The 19,255-nt window shown below is 39.5% G+C and overlaps 1 protein-coding gene across 1 annotated transcript in view; it reads right to left on the bottom strand.

Moving 5' to 3' along the window:
* The window catches only part of LOC148871297 (pentatricopeptide (PPR) repeat-containing protein), a 76,697-nt gene that overhangs the window by 19,349 nt on the left and 38,093 nt on the right, over window positions 1–19,255 (bottom strand). The window contains exons 5-6 of the mRNA XM_088974129.1: window positions 16,200–16,353; window positions 12,824–12,883 (exon numbers count right to left, since the gene is read on the bottom strand). Coding sequence (XP_088830255.1) covers window positions 12,824–12,883; window positions 16,200–16,353 — 214 coding nt within the window. The remainder of the gene's footprint in view (window positions 1–12,823; window positions 12,884–16,199; window positions 16,354–19,255) is intronic.

Raw genomic sequence — 19,255 nt, 5'->3', positions numbered from 1 at the left:
GACCACTGCTAAGGTCACACCCAGTAGCATGCTCCAAACCCTCATCCCGATTTGACCCGTTAACCCGTTCTTACCCTTCCTCTTGATACTACTTCGACTTCTCCACCAAAGACCCAGGCATATGCACATGTGTCATATTTACTCTATCTTTTGCCCTTTCGCCTTCTTGGCTGCCATGTAATCCTTCCCTCTCTATCTCTTCATCTTCTTGGTTTTCCTTCGCCTATCCAATTTCCAATGCACTGTCTTTTTCTTCATTTTCTTTGATTCGGCCAGTTTCTTCCACGTAAAACCCAATGTGCCATGTCTTCATCTTCTTCCTTTGACGCTTCAGTTTCCAAAGCAAGCCAGAATGTTCTCTGTTAGAATGCTCAAGTCAGGGGTATTTTGGTCATTCTAGTGTATCTTATTGAAAGTGAAATGTCTATTGTATCTGATTTTAAGTTGTATCCCATCTTCTATGAGGGACAAAATTGTCTTTCTTGTAACTCAAGTTTTATGAATAAAAGTCAAGTGGGTCGGCTAGGAGAGTGACTTTTGAACATCCTTTCTTCTAGTCTGGCCGAATACTCTTCTCCTCTCCTTCTTCTTCTTTATTCTTCTCTACTTTGACCTAGAATCAATTAGGGTTTATTCACATGGTATCAGAGCATTAAGGTCTCGTGTTCTTTTTCTTGCTGCTGTCTTCTTCCTGGGTTTGCCGCCAGCTTCACAGTAGGTTTCATCATCCTACAGCTGACCTGATTGAAGACTCGATAAAGGGCTGAAAAGGAGTTGCCGTTTTGAGGGCCTGGAGGTGAGAATGCCTCTGGCTGGTGTTGTGGTGGTCGTTGAAGTGGTATACTAGACCCTCTATTCAGTGTACGAAAAGGGCTGGACATATACAGGCATGGACACTGCTGCCGTGTGTTCAGAAATGGACTGTGAATGATGATTTTTTTTGTGTGCTTCAAAAGCTAGTTGTTGTGGTGCTGGGTGAAACTGATACACATATCAGTCATGTTTTTTTTTTGTTTTTTCTTGCTCGCATGTGTGCTGAAAGAAGAGTAGTAGACTGCTGATGTCCTCGACAGCAGTGGTGTGGTGGCTGACATATCTATGATTATAAATGCTTAAAAGTGAACCCCTAGACCTTGTGTGTAATCAGTTCTGCAGTATGAAGAACAAGTGTTCGATGAAATGACTGAGAAATTTCAGTAGTGGTGTGTTGGTGGTAAATGGTCCTGCAGTGTGCAGTCCAAGTGTTTGATGTGTTGACTGAATGATTTCAGCTTTAGAGTGTAGTGTGTAATGTGCAGTTGAAGAAAGTGGGTTGGCGGTATCATAAGTGAGATAAGTCTTGTGACAAGTGTGAGATTGTGGTGTATATTCAAAGGAGAAATAATTGAGATGGCTTCAACTGTAGTTGGGAATGACAACAAAACAGGCATCATGCTTTCTTCAAATTATCTAAGTGTTCAAATGACATCCATCAAGTTGAATGGTGAGAACTATGTACCATGGGCAAAATCTGTGGAGGTGTTCTTGAAGGCCAAGAGGAAAATAAAACATGTGAGGGAGGAGAAACCTTCCTCTGATTCTCCTGGGTTCATTGATTGGGAACAAGATGATGCACAAATAATGACATGGCTTTGGAACAGCATGGAACCAAAGATTAGTGTGAACTTCATGTTCCTAGATACAGCCAAAGGGATCTGGGATCATGCTAAAAAGTTGTATTCTAGACAAAACAACACAACTAGGGTATATTAGTTATATCAAGAGTATTTCAATTTGAAGCAAGGAAGTCAAAGCTTAGAAGAGTATTATGCAAGTTTGAGGAACATCCGCAATGAGCTAAATGTGTATCACCCTCTAACATCAGATGTCCAGATCCAACAACAACAACGTGAACAACTTGATGTGACTAGGTTTCTTGTGGGCTTGAAGGCTGAGTATGAGCCTGTCAGAGCACAGATATTGGGGGGATCAACTCTCCCCTCACTTGAAGAAGTTTTTGCTCGTCTTAAGAGGACATCCATTGAGCCGGTGGAACATTCTTCCTTCTCTGATAGATCTGGTTTGGTAGTGACTAAAGGGAGTGGCCGTGGAAGTAGAAGTGGTGGTGGTAGCAGTGGCCCTCCAAGCAACCGTGGTGGACACATGTTTAACTGGGCCAGTGGCCGGACCGGAGGCTGAGAGTCAGGGGGAGGCCGTGGAAAAGGAAGGGGTAATGCTTAGAGAAAATGTACACATTGTGGCTTAGAGGGCACACAGTTAATTTCTGCTATGATTTGCGTGGTCCACCCAACACTTGGGCTAACCATGTTACATCTAAGAGTAGTAGCACAATTACTGAAAGCCAGCAAACTGCCCCAACCCCTTCCACACCCACTTGTGCTTCCGAGCAAGAAATGGTGAGTGTACCACGGGCAATATATGAGCAGTTCCTTCAAACATCTCAGCAGAACACAGCTACACTTGCCCATTCAGGTATGACTTATTTAGCTTCCAAAGCCTCACCCTGGATCAGTGATTCTGGCGCCTCGGACCATATGTCTGGGACTCTTGATGTATTTTCTTCCCTTTCTCGCGCCTCCACATCTCAGACAGTTACACTTGCTAATGGTTCTACATCTCCTATTAGTGGTGTTGGTGATGTTGATCTCTCCTCATTGTCTTTAGCATCTGTTTTATATGTTCCTAAGTTCCCTTTTAACCTTATGTCTGTTAGTAGATTAACCAAGTCCCTTAATTGTTCTGTAACCTTCTATCCTTCTTCTTGTGTGTTTCAGGATCTCAAGACGGGGACGAAGATTGGTGGAGGGCATGAAGCCGGTGGTTTGTATTACCTTGATGGTGGTGGCCCTCCAGTGGCTTTTCAGTCGTCTCTTACTCCTCTCCAATGGCACTGCAGACTTGGTCATCTCTCTCTCAAGGCTTTGAAGTTGCTAGTTCCTTCCTTGAGTCATCTTCATCATTAGATTGTGAGTCATGTCAGTTGGGAAAACATCATCGAGTCTCATTTAGACCAAGAACTGATAGTCGTGTCTCAAGTCCTTTTGTTTTAGTTCGCTCTGATGTATGGGGCCCAGTTAAAGTGGTGTCATACAATGGGTTTAAGTATTTTGTAATCTTTGATGATGACTTTTCAAGGATGACATGGATCTATCTTATGAAAGACCATAGTTAATTGTTCTCTATTTTTCAGAAATTTCATGCTGAAATACGTACTCAATTTGGTGTTCATATGAAAATACTTCGCTCCGATAATGCCAAAGAATACGTCTCCTCACCATTTCAGCAATACCTAGAACATCATTGAATAATTCATCAAACTTCTTGTGCCTACACCCTGCAACAAAACGGTGTAGCTGAACGGACAAATACACCTTGAAACCGCTCGGTCCTTGATGATCAATATGCATGTCCCAAAGCATTTTTGGAGTGATGCTGTTCTTACATCCTGTTTTTTGATAAATCGGATGCCCATGTCACTCCTTGGAAGTCAATCCCCTTTCTTCGTGTTGCTCCCAACTTTGTCTCCCTTTCCTCTCACCCCAAGAGTCTTTGGCTATGTTTGTTTTGTTCAACACTTGGGGCCTTGAGTAGACAAGCTAGATGCTCGAGCTACGAAGTGTATTTTTCTTGGCTACACAAGGACTCAGAAAGGGTACAAGTGTTATAACCCTAAGTTTCATAAATTGTTTGTGTGCCCTGATGTCACCTTCTTTGAATCAGTTCCTTTTTTCTCCGATGCAGGGGCCTCTTCTTCTCCCTCTGTGGTTCCTCTTCCTGTTCCGGTTGTGGACCCCCTTCCCGTAGCTCCCACTCCTGCTGCAGATGCACATCATATGCCTGTTACTACAGAGAGGCCACCAATTACTCAAGTGTATACCCGCAGAAGTGTTTCAGCACCCGTCGACAGATCCTGCTACTACTCCTCCCTCAGATCTTCATCTCCCTATTGCTTTGCGGAAAGGAAAACGTACTTGTACTTCTCATCCCATTTCAGACTATGTTTCCACTGCTCACCTTTCTGCTTCTCATTGCAAGTTTATATCATTACTCTCATCGATTCTCATTCCCAAGACTGTACAGGAAGCCCTTACCTCTCCAGGGTGGCGACAAGCCATGGAAGAAGAACTCTCTGCTCTACAACATAATCATACGTGGGAACTCACCACCCTTCCTCCTGGTAAGCACACTGTTGGGTGTAAATGGGTCTATACAGTGAAGTATCTTCCTGATGGCAGTGTGGAACGATTGAAGGCACGGTTAGTGGCCAAGGGCTATTCTCAATTATATGGTGTGGACTATATGGAGACATTCTCTCCTGTGGCTAAAATTGGTTCAATTCGGGTGTTGATCTCACTGGCTACTATGTATGATTGGCCTCTCCTACAACTTGACATCAAAAATGCTTTCCTACATGGTGATCTTGTTGAGGAGGTGCATATGGAGCAACCACCAGGGTTTGTTGCTCAGGGGGAGGCTGGTAAGGTGTGTAGGCTCAAAAAGGCAATCTATGGACTGAAACAATCTCCTCGTGCATGGTTCGGCAGGTTCAATGAAGTGGTGAAGGCCTTTGGGATGAAACAGTGTCAAGTTGATCATTCTGTGTTTAGCTATAACTCGAAAGATGGAAAAATCTTGCCAGTCGTGTATGTGGATGATATTGTCATAACTAGAAGTGACAACAATGGAATTGACAGGCTGAAAAAATTCTTACAAGACCACTTCAATACGAAAGATCTGGGGAAGCTAAAGTATTTCTTAGGAATAGAAGTTGCGAGGTCAAAATAGGGGATCAACCTATGTCAGAGGAATATGTTCTTGATCTACTTGAAGAAACAGGGTTGTTAGGTGCTAAACCAGCAGAGACTCCTATGGAACTCAATGCCAAGTTAAGTGTGGATGCAGGTGAAGAGTTTGATGATCCTGGAAGATACAGAAAGTTGGTGGGAAAGTTTAACTACCTGACCATTACCCGACCAGATATATCATTTGCTGTGAGTGTGGTGAGTCAGTTTATGCAGCATCCCCGGGTTCCTCACTGGGAAGCTGTTTTGAGAATTGTTAGGTACCTAAAGGGTGCTCTAGGTCGTGGTTTGTTATACCAAAAGGGAGGAACTCTTGAGATAGTAGGGTACACAGATGCTGATTGGGCTAGCTCTATATTAGACAGGAGGTCAACCATAGGGTATTGTACCTTCCTGGGTGGCAATCTTGTAACTTGGAAGAGCAAGAAGCAAACAGTGGTGGCAAGAAGTAGTGCGGAAGTAGAGTACAGGGCTATGGCCCATACCACATGTGAACTAGTATGACTGAAGAACCTACTACAGGAGATGGGTTTCTCAATTGACAAACCCCTGAAACTATACTATGATAACCAAGCTGTTGTTCGCATCTCATCCAATCCCGTCTTCCATGAAAGAACTAAACATATTGAGGTAGATTGTCACTTTGTGAGAGAGAAAGTGATAAGTGGGATAATAACTACATCTCAGGTGAGCTCAAGAAATCAGTGGGCAAATCTCTTCACAAAAGGATTGTCTCGGGGAAGAATAGATTACATTTGTAACAAGCTGGGACTATATGATATATACTCTCCAGCTTGAGGGGGAGTGTTAGAATGCTCGAGTCAGGGGTATTTTGGTCATTTTGGTGTATCTTATTGAAAGTGAAATGTCTATTGTATCTGAGTTTAAGTTATGTGTCCCATCTTCTATGAGGGACAAAATTGTCTTTCTTGTAACTCAAGTTTTATGAATAAAAGTAAAGTGGGTCGGCTAGGAGAGTGACTTTTGAACATCCTCTCTTCTAGTCTGGCCGAATACTCTTCTCCTCTCCTTCTTCTTCTTTCTCGTTTCTTTCTTCTTTCTTCTTCTCTACTTTGACCTAGAATCAACTAGGGTTTATTCACATTCTCCAAGCATCATCAAAGAACACCTCCATAGATCGAGGAATGTTCCCTAGATTCATCCCTGTTATACAATACCCTTCTAAGACTCCACTGCACGCAGCAATGACTTTGTTGAAGAATTGCTCATGCTAGAGGTTGAATGGTAGGCCCAAAATCTTGATGATTAGACTACCTTCCGACCCTCTTTCTTCATTGCAGTTGGGCGACCAATCTTCTATAGTCACCTTTTCCCCAAAAGGTATAAGGATTGCCGTTTTTTTTAGTTTAAGTTTTTCCATTATCAAACTCATTACTTCATTCCAGTCTTCCACTTTTTTATCTATCGTAATAACTATTGTACAGGAAGAAGAGAGAAAGGGAGAGAGGAGAGGAGAGATGAGAGGACTGAAAGCCCAAAAAGATACTGTAGGCGACGTAGTATGTTATATTTATACTAGGGCGACAACAACTAAACATAAAGAAAAGGAAAAGTACAATAGTACCCCTGCAGTACTATACATATATAAAATGACATTTGTTAACACTCCTCAAGTTGGAGCATAGATATCAATCATGCCCAACTTGTCACATAGATCATGATGTCTTGAGTGGTGTAGTCATTTTGTAAAGATGTCTGCAAGTTGGTCCTCAGAGCTGACATAGGGAGTACACACTTCGCCTGTGATGACTTTCTCTCTGATAAAATGCTTGTCGACTTCGATGTGTTTTGTTCTATCATGTAGCACTGGGTTAGCAGCAATGTTTATGGCTGCTTTGTTATCACAGAATAGGGTCATCGGCGTGTCCACTGGAAAACCCAACTCACTCAACAGATTCTTTATCCACATACTTTCAGCCACTCCATGAGCCATTGCTCGATATTCAACTTCAACACTGGATCTAGCCACCACACTTTGCTTTTTACTTCTCCAGGTAACTAGGTTTCCTCCTATGAAGGTGCAGTAGCCACTAGAGACTTTCTGTCATTTTGATATCCAGCCCAATCTGCATCAGTATACACTTCAACTTTCAAATGTCTGTGTCTTCAGAACAACAAGCCAACACCTGGAAAACTTTTAAGATATCGAAGGATTCTTTCTGCTGCTTCAAGATGAGTTAACATAGGTGCATGCATAAACTGGCTAAGGACACCAACAACATAAGCAATGTCTGGGCAGGTCATAGAAAGATATAACAATCTCCCTACAAGTCTCTGAAACTGTTTCACATCCTTGATAGGTTCACCTTGGCTGTCACCAAATTTATGGTTGGGATCAATGGGAGAGTCAACTGGCTTCACTCCCATTTTCCAGTATCCTGGAGTAAATCTAGGACATACTTCTTTTGGGAAATGAAGATACCCCTTTTTGAGCGGGCAACTTCAATTCCATGGAAGTATCTTGGAGGCCCTAGATCCTTTGCTTCAAACTGTGTGGCAAGAAAACTCTTCAACCTCTGGATTTCATCATTCCAGTCACCAGTGACAATTATATCATCAACATATACTATCAAAGCAGCAATTTTACCTTCTCCTCTTTTCACAAGCAGTGTGTGATCAGATTGACATTGCTCATATCCTTTCTGCTGAACCACAACATGGAATATGCTGAATCAAGCTCTTGGTGATTGTTTCAGCCCGTATAAAGACTTCTTCAACTTGCACACCTTCTATTCATTGCCTTGAGACTGAAAACCAGGGGGTTGTATCATGTAAAATTCCTCTTCAAGGTCACCATTCAAGAATGCATTCTTGATGTCAAGCTGATGTAGATCCCGGTCAAGGTTAGCAGCAAGAGAGAATAGAACTCTAATGGAGTTCATCTTGGCAACAGGAGCAAAGGTCTCTGCATAATCAACTTCGTACACCTGAGTAAACCCCTTTGCCACTAAACGAGCTTTATACCTCTCCGCCGTGCCATCAGCCCTATGTTTGACTGTGAACACCCATTTACATCCAACTGGATCCTTTCCCTTAGGAAGATCTACAAGTTCCCATGTGCCATTTTTATGAAGGGCATAATTTCTTCCTTCATAGCATTTGTCCATTCAGGTACTGAAAGAGCTTCTGCCACATTCTTAGGGATATGAACACTGTCAATGGAAGTAAGAAATGCACGAAAAGAGGGTGAAATGTTCTCATAGGAAACAAAGTGGGAAATGGGATGTTTAGTGGTGCACGATCTAACACCTTTCCTGTGAGCAATAGGAAGGTCAAGGTCATTAGCAATAGAGGTATCAATTGTAATGGGGTCAGGGACATCATTGGGAACCAATGTACCTGAGTGAGTATGATCCGCCCCCAAGGAGTTTGATGGCATTGGAGGTACAACTTCTAGATTCTCCACAACTCTTGAATTTGGTTGGCCTTTGTGACGACGGAAGAAGACACAAAAAGGCGGAGGATCAGGAAGAGGAGGGAGCTGAACCAATTTCTCCACATTCCTACACTCCCCCTTAGGAGAAACAGGGAAAAAAGGCTCATTCTCAAAGAAAGAGACATTCATGGAAACATAGAATTTCCGAGAAACAGGATCAAAACAACGGTATCCCTTCTGAGTGAAGGAGTACCCCAGGAATATGCAAGGAATAGCACGAGAATCCAATTTCCCACGAGTGGGAGACAGATTTTGGACAAAGCACCGACAACCAAATACGCGAGGAGGAATGGGAAGAAGAGGGGCCTTAGGGAAGAGAAGCTAATGTGGGGCTTTGCACTCTAACCAACGAGAGGGCATACGGTTAATGAGGTAGGTAGAACAAAGGACAACCTCACGCCAAAAACGTTCAGGGACATTCATATGGAGTAATAAACCCCGGGCCACTTCAAGGAGATGGCGGTTCTTTCGTTCAACAACACCATTTGTTGTGGTGTTCGGGCATAAGAGCTACGGTGAAGTGAACCACGCAAAGCAAAGAATTCTGTGAGATCACTATGAAAATACTCTTTCGCATTATCTGACTGGAAAATTTGGATTTCAGTTTGAAATTGAGTGAAGACCATCCGCTGAAAATCTTGGATAATTTTTGGTACTTTCTCCCTGGTTCGCATGGGATATTCCCAAGTATATCTAAAATAATCATCAATGATGGTGATAAAATACTTGTAACCACTCTTAGATGGTAAAGTAACAGGGCCCCACACATCAAAATGAACAATGTGAAAAGGAAATTCAGATTTACTATTTTTTGGAAGAAAATGAGTACAATGTTTACTCAATTGACACGTTTGACAAGAGAAATCTGAAATAGACATTGACTTAAACAGATCTAGAAACACCACTTTCAAAGACTTAAAAGATAAATGACTAAGGCGACAATGCCATAAATAAACTTGACTCTTACAAGACTGACTCTTAGACTCTGTAACATGAAGACCAACCTTATTCTCCAGCATGTAAAGTCCATCAACCATACGTCCTCTACTAATCGTCTTCCCCGAGGCCAGATCCTGGATCACATAGTAAGAAGGGAAAAAGGTCACTGAGCAGTTTAAGGAATTAGTAACACTACTAACAGAGAACAAATTAATGGAAAATTTTGGAACATGTAAAACATTAGAGAGGGTAAGGCCAAGGGGAAGAGAGACAATTCCTTGACCAGCTATGGAAGCATATGATCCATCAGCTAGTCTCACCTTGTCTCTACCAGAAAGAAGGCGATAGGTTTGAAAGTAAGAGGACATACCAGTCATGTGTTTTGACACTCCAAAATCAATGATCCATGGAGAGTCAAGTGTATAAGAAGCAACATAGAAAGCTGTGGCAGAACCTAATGTAGACGCAAATGAGGTTGAGGGAGGAGCATCCATCTGACGGATTGCTCTACCATAGAGCTCTAAATGGTCATGGAAGGAATTCATAATATCCTCCCTTGGGTCAGATCCAGATGAATGTGTCTGAGTCACAATATGGATGGTGGGCTGATTCTCTCGAGTAGCCATGTTGGCCATAGTGTGTTTCTTTGTACCTTGCTGTCCTGACCTTTTATTCACATCTAAACTTTGACTCTTATTCAGATCTTGAGCCCATTTCATCTTTCCATGAAGATCCCAGCATGTATCTCGGGTGTGTCGGGGCTTCTGGCAATGAGTACACCACAATTTATCTTTGTCATCCATTTTTTTCTGAAGATCTCCTTTCTTGGAAGAATTTCCTCCACTAGTAGTAACACTCCCTTTCGCGGCCAACACAACTACATCTCCACCAGAACTGTTCATCAAATTCCTTCTGCTTTCTTTAGATTGTACAAGAGCATAAACTTCTTGGATTGATGGAAGATCCTTAGAACCGAGGATCTGGACCCTGATAGACTCATATGTAGGGTTCAAACATGTAAGAAAGCAAACACTCTCTGCTGGGAGATGAGTTTTTTGTACAGTTTTGCATCTTCATCACACTTCCATTCCACACTCTGATAATAATCCAGCTCCTTTCAGACAGAAGTCAAGTCAGAGTAATATACAGATAGACACCTCTCCCCCTGTTTACAAGTAGATGATTATGCCTGTAGTTGGTAGATTTTTGCATAGTGTCGCAGTTCCGAATATGTTAATTTTGCTTGTTCCCAGATCTCATTTTCCGTTTCAGCCCACATGAAATTCCTCCTTAATTGAGGTTGCATAGAAATTAAAAGCCAAGACATAACCATGCTGTTTCCCTGATTCCATCTATCATATTCAGCACTCCCAGAATGTGGTTCTTTTATTCTCCCATTAATATAACCTATCTTCCCCCTTGCAGTGATATACAGCTTGATCCCTCTTGACCACTCTAAATAATTTAAACCATCAAGAGGGACAACAGCCATGGGAAAGGATAGGTCCACACCCCCACTCATTCCATTCAGCGTTGAGGAAACTCCGGATGTAGCAGAATCTTCACCACTCATGATTTCAGATTCAAAAACAACACCCAAAAGAGGAACACAGCCTTAAGAAGTTGTTACAGAAGGTACCAGCCACTTCCAGACCTTCAGTCCACAAAAAAGCTGCTGTTACAGCCACTTACGACCTACGGTTTCACAGGGATCAAATGACCCCACAAAAAAAAAGGAAAAGAAAGAGGTGCAGCTCACCTCACATCCAATCGGCAGACCTAGAACAGGTCCAGCACAGGCACACGACCAGAAAGGAGAAGAGAGTAAACAAAAGGTACTTCAGTCGAACATCAGGACAGCTGAACAGCAGATGAGAACAAAGTAAAAGAAGGTTATTTCAGTCGAACATCAGGGCAGCCGAACAGCAGATGAACAGCAGATGATAACTTCTGAAAGTCTGTCACCCTCAAAACAAAGTCTTCTACATGCTGGAAGAGGAAAAGACAGACTGCTCAACTTCACCCTTCAGATCTGGACGTCCTGCTCTGATACCTGTTGTACAGGAAGAAGAGAGAAAGGGAGAGAGGAGAGGAGAGACGAGAGGACTGAGAGCCCAAAAAGATACTGCAGGCGGCGCAATATGTTATATTTATACTAGGGCGACAACAACTAAACATAAAGAAAAGGAAAAGTACAATAGTACCCCTGCGGTACTATACATATATAAAATAACATTTGTTAACAATAACCATCCTCCCTTCCCAGTCGTTCTTTCCTTCTTCACTTTCATTCTCCCTCCCTCTTCAACTCTCTTCCCTTTATCTACGTTTATTCGAGATTTTTCTCCAGGATGTTTGGTATTCCATTTTCTCTCACCTCTTCGTATTTCAACTGGAAATATTCAATGACGTTAGCCACTTTCATCCATTTAGCCTACTCTCTGGTAGGCAAATCATTAGTCTATTTCCTTGGCCAAAAAATTCTGATAAGGTAATATACCAACGCCTGCTGTTTCTTCTACACTCAAGCAGGAACTGCTTTTCTCCTCTATCTATCTTGTTCCTCCAGTTCTCTTTCTTCACTGAGAAGATCAAACCATCTATGAATCCTTTGAACCATTTCAGAGCCACCAGATCCAAAATAACCGCTGCTTGTTTATTCTCTCTAATTTTCAGGTTTGTTTCTCCTTTAAACTTAGAAGCCTCCAAAAGAAACCTTTTCTTCTCCATCTTGTCGCTGGAAAGAAGTGCCACTAGCACACACATTAAATTAAACAACAGTTGCACTTTTTCTTTTTCTCTGAGTTTCCATCTTTAACTTTTATCATACAAAGTTATAACCTCCTTTAGTTGCTATGAATTAATATATTTAAGATATTTTTAGATATGATGATTTGCCATGTATTAAGAGGAAATTTAATGTTCTTAATAAAAAATTGCTGTTTTTTTCAAGTAAATTCATGCTGAATGGTATATAAAACTAGGGAACTAACCAAGAGTAGGTTCTTTATTTTATAAAATTCTTATTGCCTAGGCTGACATAGTTGACAACCAAATGTCACCCTGATTTTAGGTTGAACTTGGGGGCTACGGCCTTTGGCTCCAATTAAATCATCAAATAAAGAGATTAGAAGGAATCCACCAGAATGATTTAAACGGAGTTTCCCAGAGAATGAACTCTGAGAAAGTAGAGTAGAAATTCATATAATAAGTAGTAAAAATGAACAAACATGTTCAATAAAAAAAGATTTATTCTTCTTTCTAGATTCTTTTTTTTTTCTTACAATGCAATCTGGATTCTCGGATTTTTCAAACAAAACATCAATATGAGTTTTAGTTCAGAATGGAATTTTGATTCAATTGAGAAGTAGGCCTATTTATTTCTGGTTCTAGGACCAGCAGTTCTAGAGGTCGACTTGGTTATTTCAAATTGTTTCTCATTATTAAGAAAAGGTAACGAAGAAAAAAAATACAAGGTTGTTTTATAGCAATAGTAATTAATCAAAGGGCTGTGCATTTGACAGCACTTGCAACAATACAAATAGAAACAACAGAAGTTTAACTAATATATCATAAGACGATCAAAGTCTTCACTAATTGCATTGAAAAAGCAAATTCCTCTTACCTTTGTATAAAGATTGATAAGGCAACCAAAGCTTATTACTGAAGGCCTGAAACCACATTCCTGCAGCAATGTTTATAGAAAAGATCAGAGCAAATGACTAAAGAATGAAAAACAAAATAACATCTATAATATTAATCAATTATCTTGAGGAATCATTTAAATTAGCTGGCCTTCTTCTGACATCATTTAATATAAGGCTTTCTAACTTAAAGTGTACAGCACTTTACAGCTATGTTACACAGACATGTCAAGGACATGGTAGTAGGCAAAGCGTCACCACATCAGATCATCAGATCATACAACCTAAAAATTCAAGTCTTTGATGACACAATGTGCAGCCATTTGAAGTGCCCCTGCAACATAGCTTACAGGGCAACAATAACAATAATAGGTTATATTTGCTACCAAAGCAGCAAACATGGAAGCACTAGTTCCAAAGAACAGCATGGAGAATCCATAGTATATTCCCTTTGAAAACAAAGTCATCTTTGAGAAGGATTAGGATAGCATTTAAGGGCATACATTTCTTGTATGTTTTTATTTTTTTCAGGTGGCAATTTTAGCATCCTTTCTTTTCCTTTGTTAAATATTTTGATAAAATCCTCTTGTTACAGACAATAACAATAATTATGATAATAATTTCTAAAGTACATTCTGCAATATTCTCTTTTTAGACAACATGATAAAAAAATCCAAACATACTAGAAACAGACTCATCGTCTTTTTTCTTTCTCTCTCTTTCTTTCTCTTCTAATCAGTAAAATGAAGAGAAGACCCTCTCATACAATCTCTGTATGTGCCAGTGTTTGGTCCAAACCTATTAATTCATGTGGAATCTTGTTAATATTTGACAAGAAGGTTTAAACTTCATAATCATGTTTCAATTGGTTCCAATTTTGAAATGCATACCAGGCTTCATATACATGCATTATGTCCCCAGATGGTTCTGATGTTGTTGATATAATGACATTACGATGATGAAACTGTGATGACAACAACATGATGACCAAGAATAATATGATGATGCTGATAGTTGTGACTTGCAGGTTTTACTGTCATATATATATATATACACAAGTAAGAGCCAATATTTCCTAGTGAGATTGGTAGCATGGGGGGGGGGGGGGGGGGGAGACTTACCAATGAAGGGATGGATCATGTGGAAACGACAAGAGTCCATATTTTAACCAATTAGGATAGAAGGATGGCTGTTACCACCCTCTTTTAACCAATCCCCTCTCTCTCATATTATTTGTATACATGAATATAATCTAATATCTTGATATAAGAGTCCATATTTCACTACTTAACGGTCTCACCCATTCAACCTGAATAGTCAAACTGATGACCTGTTACTAGAAAGAAAACCAAGCCAGTCTCCAGTTTTTAAAATATTGCAACCGACAATTCTCACATAGTAAACTTGACACTTCAACTAATTGAAACAACTTAGGAAACAAATACCCTTTTTATTAATAACAAATGAAATTTTATCTTATAGTAGGAAATGGGTATACATTCAGATATACATAGCAATACAGAAAAAAAATATATATATATCAAAAAAGTACATAGCCCACCCCTGCTCCTGCTCCCTGAGGAAGACCCAATGAGTCTATAAATACCTCAATACCATCTTCATAATTGCTTGGGAATGTTCTAAAAAAAATTGCAAAAAAATATATAGCTTTCCTGTCTTTTGGATAAATCTCCAAGAGCAGGAACAACCATTCAAGTCTTTTTCTTTCTTTTCTTTGTTTTTTTTGAATGGCAACAACCATCCAAGTCTTCATACAAAAAACTTCCTATAACCCGCCAACTGTGTATATTGATCATCCCTTTGAGATCTCATTGATCATATAGCTAAATTGGCTTCACCCTGGAGTCAATTACTCTGATGCCAATTTGATTAATTATTTGTAGATTTTTTGGTCTGATAAAACTGATTTAGATCTATCACAGTAGAAAGATGGAAAGAAATATAGAAAAGAAGACAAGAAAATAGGTTGAAGAGAAGAACTTTAAGGTGTGATCCACATTCCCATTAGTTATACCAACTTACAGTAGCAACAACAGACCAGTATATCCCTGGTTGCATATCCTCCATAACCAAGACATAAACAAAAATATAATAAAATAGAATACACAACCCCCCCACCCCTAAAAGAGTCCTACTTAAACCTAAATACTGATGAAACCAGAAAATATACACACTGTTTAACAATTATGTAATAATCTATCTTGCTGAGTAGAATAAGAAGCATTTTTTTTTATAAATGAATAAGAAGCATGTTTTCATCCATGAAATAATAGAAAAGTGAGAGGAAGAAGAGAAGGAAGGGAAAAGAAGAGAGAATGGTTTGGGAGCCAAAAAGATAGGCTGGCGGCACCCCTTCTATTTATATTAGGATGATAAAAAAATAAGACAGAGTTACAATATTACCCCTGGTGGCACACTCTAATAAAAGAACTAATAAAAACAAATAAGAAAGTATGCTGACAGCAACTGAACTGCTACATTCACAAAGAAAGGCACAAAACAGCAACTGAACTGCTCAACAAAGGTCAACCGAACTGCCAAAACTAAGAAACCATAGCTGTATAGTAAATTGTAATTGTTTCGAGTCCACATACACTAGGACCTAATCAACCCCAGTCACATACACCACGCGGCAAGGATAATTAGCCCACATATACCCTACAAAGGAGTCACACAACTCCTTACCCATACAAGTAAGAAAGTACACACCCAATGAGAAAACTTCACTGCATCAAACTGTCACCACTTAATCAACTTAGTGTTACAACCAAGAGAGAACAGAAGAGGAGAAATAAACTGATCTGATCAGGTCAATTAGAGATCCTTCACTCCACAGTCCAAAAACAAAGAATTCTGGGTAAGAACAACGATCTGAATGCTCCTAGTGCACAACAACCAGCTCTGATACCATGTTTTCATCCAAAAAATAATAGAAAAGTGACAAGAAGAAGAGGAGAAGATAGATAATTACAATATTACCCTTGGAAGCAAACTCTAATAAAAGAAAAAATAAAAACAAATGAGCATGCTGACAGCATAATGACGGTAACAGTAAACTGACAACAAAGTAATAAACTGATCTTGTGGAATTGTTTCAGGCATTAGGACAAGATCATTAATTTTGCCTGCTCTTTCACTTCTTACAAATGCTAAAATACAGAGAAGCAAAACAACAAAGATACAATTGAGGTAGAGGTACATTTGCACATCCTTTCAGTAGAATGTTTATTTTCCCGTTTCATTACCAAACAGCTTTAAAATAACAATTAAATGATGTATATACAAAACAAGCCCTTGCATCACAAAACCAACAAATGTCTTTTCTAAAGAGCATACCTTAAGTCTTTCAAACACTATCAAACATTTTTCCTCATTGCCAATATTTGTATAACCATCCATCATGGTATGATATATATCAATGGGAGCATCAATCCCTTCTTCTTCCATCTCTTTTACCAGCTCTTCAGCTCGATCCATATCACAGGTTTGACTGCATTTTTATTTCCAAAAGAAAAATTAGCATCAGAAAGGACCTAAGAGGAATCTTATATCTCCACCCAAGATATGCATGTTACAATATATTTTGAGAAGCCACTAAGAAAAGCACATAATGAAAAAAGAATCAAATGCAAAATAAAATTAAGCCTCTAAACCTGGAATCAGTCAACCCAAGAATCAGACCCATCAGCAAGCTGATTTAAACCTTGATTCAGACATGCTCAACCCAAGCAGAAATAGCAACCCAGTTAGTAGCTGGACTAAACAAGATCTGGCCCCACCAATGTATTTTATTCAGTGCATTGCTACTTCTCCTTTCAAAAGTTCATTTTCCTACTAACTAGGAAGAAAACAAGGACAAAAGACCCTAGCCTACCAAAAATAAAGCTGTCCAAGAAGAAGTTAGTAATTGGTCCTAGGGCTGTAGTCAGGTCGGATCCAGCCACATCTGAATCCCATCCAATTATTGAACATTGAAACCCAAGATCCAAAATCCAATCAGATCTAGAGATCTAAAATCTGATTCAGATTTAACCCAGGTCCATTTTGTATTTCCCTAAAATAAAGAAAAATAAAAAATAAAAAAGCTAATTATCTACATATCAATATGATATATTGAATTTATTTTACAAATAATAATATTTGTAAAATCCCTGGATCCCACAAGAAATCCCTCACCAACTTTTCCAATTTTTTACTCACACTCACTGGCATCTTAAAAAACAAACATCAAATACACAGGCAAATTGACCAATGTGGCTCTTATCAGTGTGATTCTTCCCCCTAAAGATAGATAGCTTTTCTTCCAAGATGTGAGTCTCTTGACAAATCTTTTTTTTTTTTTTTGATAAATAGTCTCTTGATAAATCTTTCTACTACAGGATCCCAAAAGCTACTCTTTTTTGAATTATCTCCCAAAGGAAGCCTAAATACTTCAGTGGCCAATATAACACATCACTTACCCAAATGTTAGCATACTCCAGTATCTCCCCTTCTTCCATGTTAATACCTACAATACAACTTTTGTCAAAATTCACCTTAAGGTTGGAATTAACTCAAAAAGTTATACAGTCAACTTGAGATTCCTAACCCAGTTTCTATTTCCTCCTTCGCAAAAATGCAAAGCATCATCTACAAATTGCAAGTGTGCAACTAGAACATTGCCATGACCATTTTTCTAGCCCCTTAACAACTCTTGTAAATCTACCCTAATAATAAGCATTCCAAGGACCTCAACTATCAAAGTGAATAGAAAAGGAGAGAGGAGATCTCCTTGCCTAATCCCTCTCAAGGCCAAGAAGAAATCCACCACAATTCCATTCACCAATAAAGAGTAATGACAGGTCTTAACACATCCTCTAATCCATTTACACCATCTCCCCCCAAATCCAAAGCTCCTCAAAAGTTCCAATAAAAAGGACCAATCCACCATATCATAAGATTTCTCCAAATCCAATTTACAAACAAATATTTTCATTCTAGCTCTTTTTAAATCCTCTACACATTCATTGACAATTAGGATTTGGTCAATGATTTGCCTTCCCCTTACAAAAGCACCCTGATTTGAGGAGATAATGAGAGGGAGAGCAACCCTAATCCTCAAAAATAGAACCTTAGCAATTATTTTATAGAGATTGTTCACGAAGACAAAGGGACGGAAATCACGAGATGTGTTGCATCACTTTTCTTAGGCACCAAAGCAATGAAAATCAAATTAAAGCCTAGATTAATTACTCCCCTTTCATAAAACTTTTCAAGCACTCCCAACATACCTTCTTTCAAAATGTCCAAGTAATCTTGGTAGAAAGCCATTGTGAAACCATCCAGTCCTAGTGCTTTGCATCTATCCATTGAGAAAATATCCTCCCTAATTTCCTCTTGCTCAAATCTCCTCTCCAACCAATTCTTCATTTCACCCAGGATCATCGACCAATCAAGCCCCTCAAGCCATACTTTTTGCTTCAAAGGTCTTCTATAGATTGATCTAAAATGTTCTTTAAAGGCCCCAACTATCTTATTCTAATATGTCATAGAAATCCTATCAACTAAAAATCTTGAGATATTATTCCTCCTCTTCCTACCACAAGCCATTGCATGGAAGAATTTTGTGTTCCTATCACCCTCCTTAATCCACTTGTGCCTTGACTTCCATCTCCAACTTATTTCCTCCTTATGAAGAATACCTTCCAATCGCTTACTCAGGGACCATCTTGATTCGTTGTCACCTTCCTCAAAGGTACCTCTCCTCCTTTTTATCTAATTCATCTATTTTGTTAACCAAAGATTACTTTCTCTCTTCAATCCTCCCAAATTCCAAATTGTTCCAATACTTGATTTTGATTTTAATTAATGCAATTTCTTGTGAAATTTCATCCCTTCCCATTCAACTCTTGGGTTGCTCTCCCCCCACCACTCTCTAATCTTTTGTATAAATCTCGGATGACACAACCACATGTTCTCAAAATGAAAAGGAGTCAGTCCTTTACCAACAAAATCCTCCTTGCAAATGGATATAGGTCAATCATCCGAGGTAAGCCTAGGAAGAGTTCTAGACATTAAACCACACCAATGCTCCTCCCAATCCACTAAGAAAAGAAATCTATCTAGTTTGGAGCAAATTGAGCTATCTTAGAGATTGGACCAGGTGTAGCTACTATGAATAAGAGGCAACTCTTTAAGTTCAAACACATTGACAAACTGATTGCATCTTCTCCTACTTGTGGTGATACCCTTTCTCCTATTATCTGTTTATTCAATGAATCTGATCACATTAAAGTCTCTGCCAATGCACTAAGGTCCCTCTCACATTCCTCTTATATCTCCCAATTCCTTCCACATTTCATTCCTCTCCCTATATCCATTCGGACCATACAGATTTCCGATTCAAAACCATC

Source organism: Nelumbo lutea, chromosome 2 (assembly GCF_056320005.1).
Source record: "Nelumbo lutea isolate HS-2025 chromosome 2, American lotus-T2T, whole genome shotgun sequence".
Classification (NCBI taxonomy): Eukaryota; Viridiplantae; Streptophyta; class Magnoliopsida; order Proteales; family Nelumbonaceae; genus Nelumbo; species Nelumbo lutea.
This window is presented reverse-complemented; position numbering and strand designations above follow the sequence as displayed.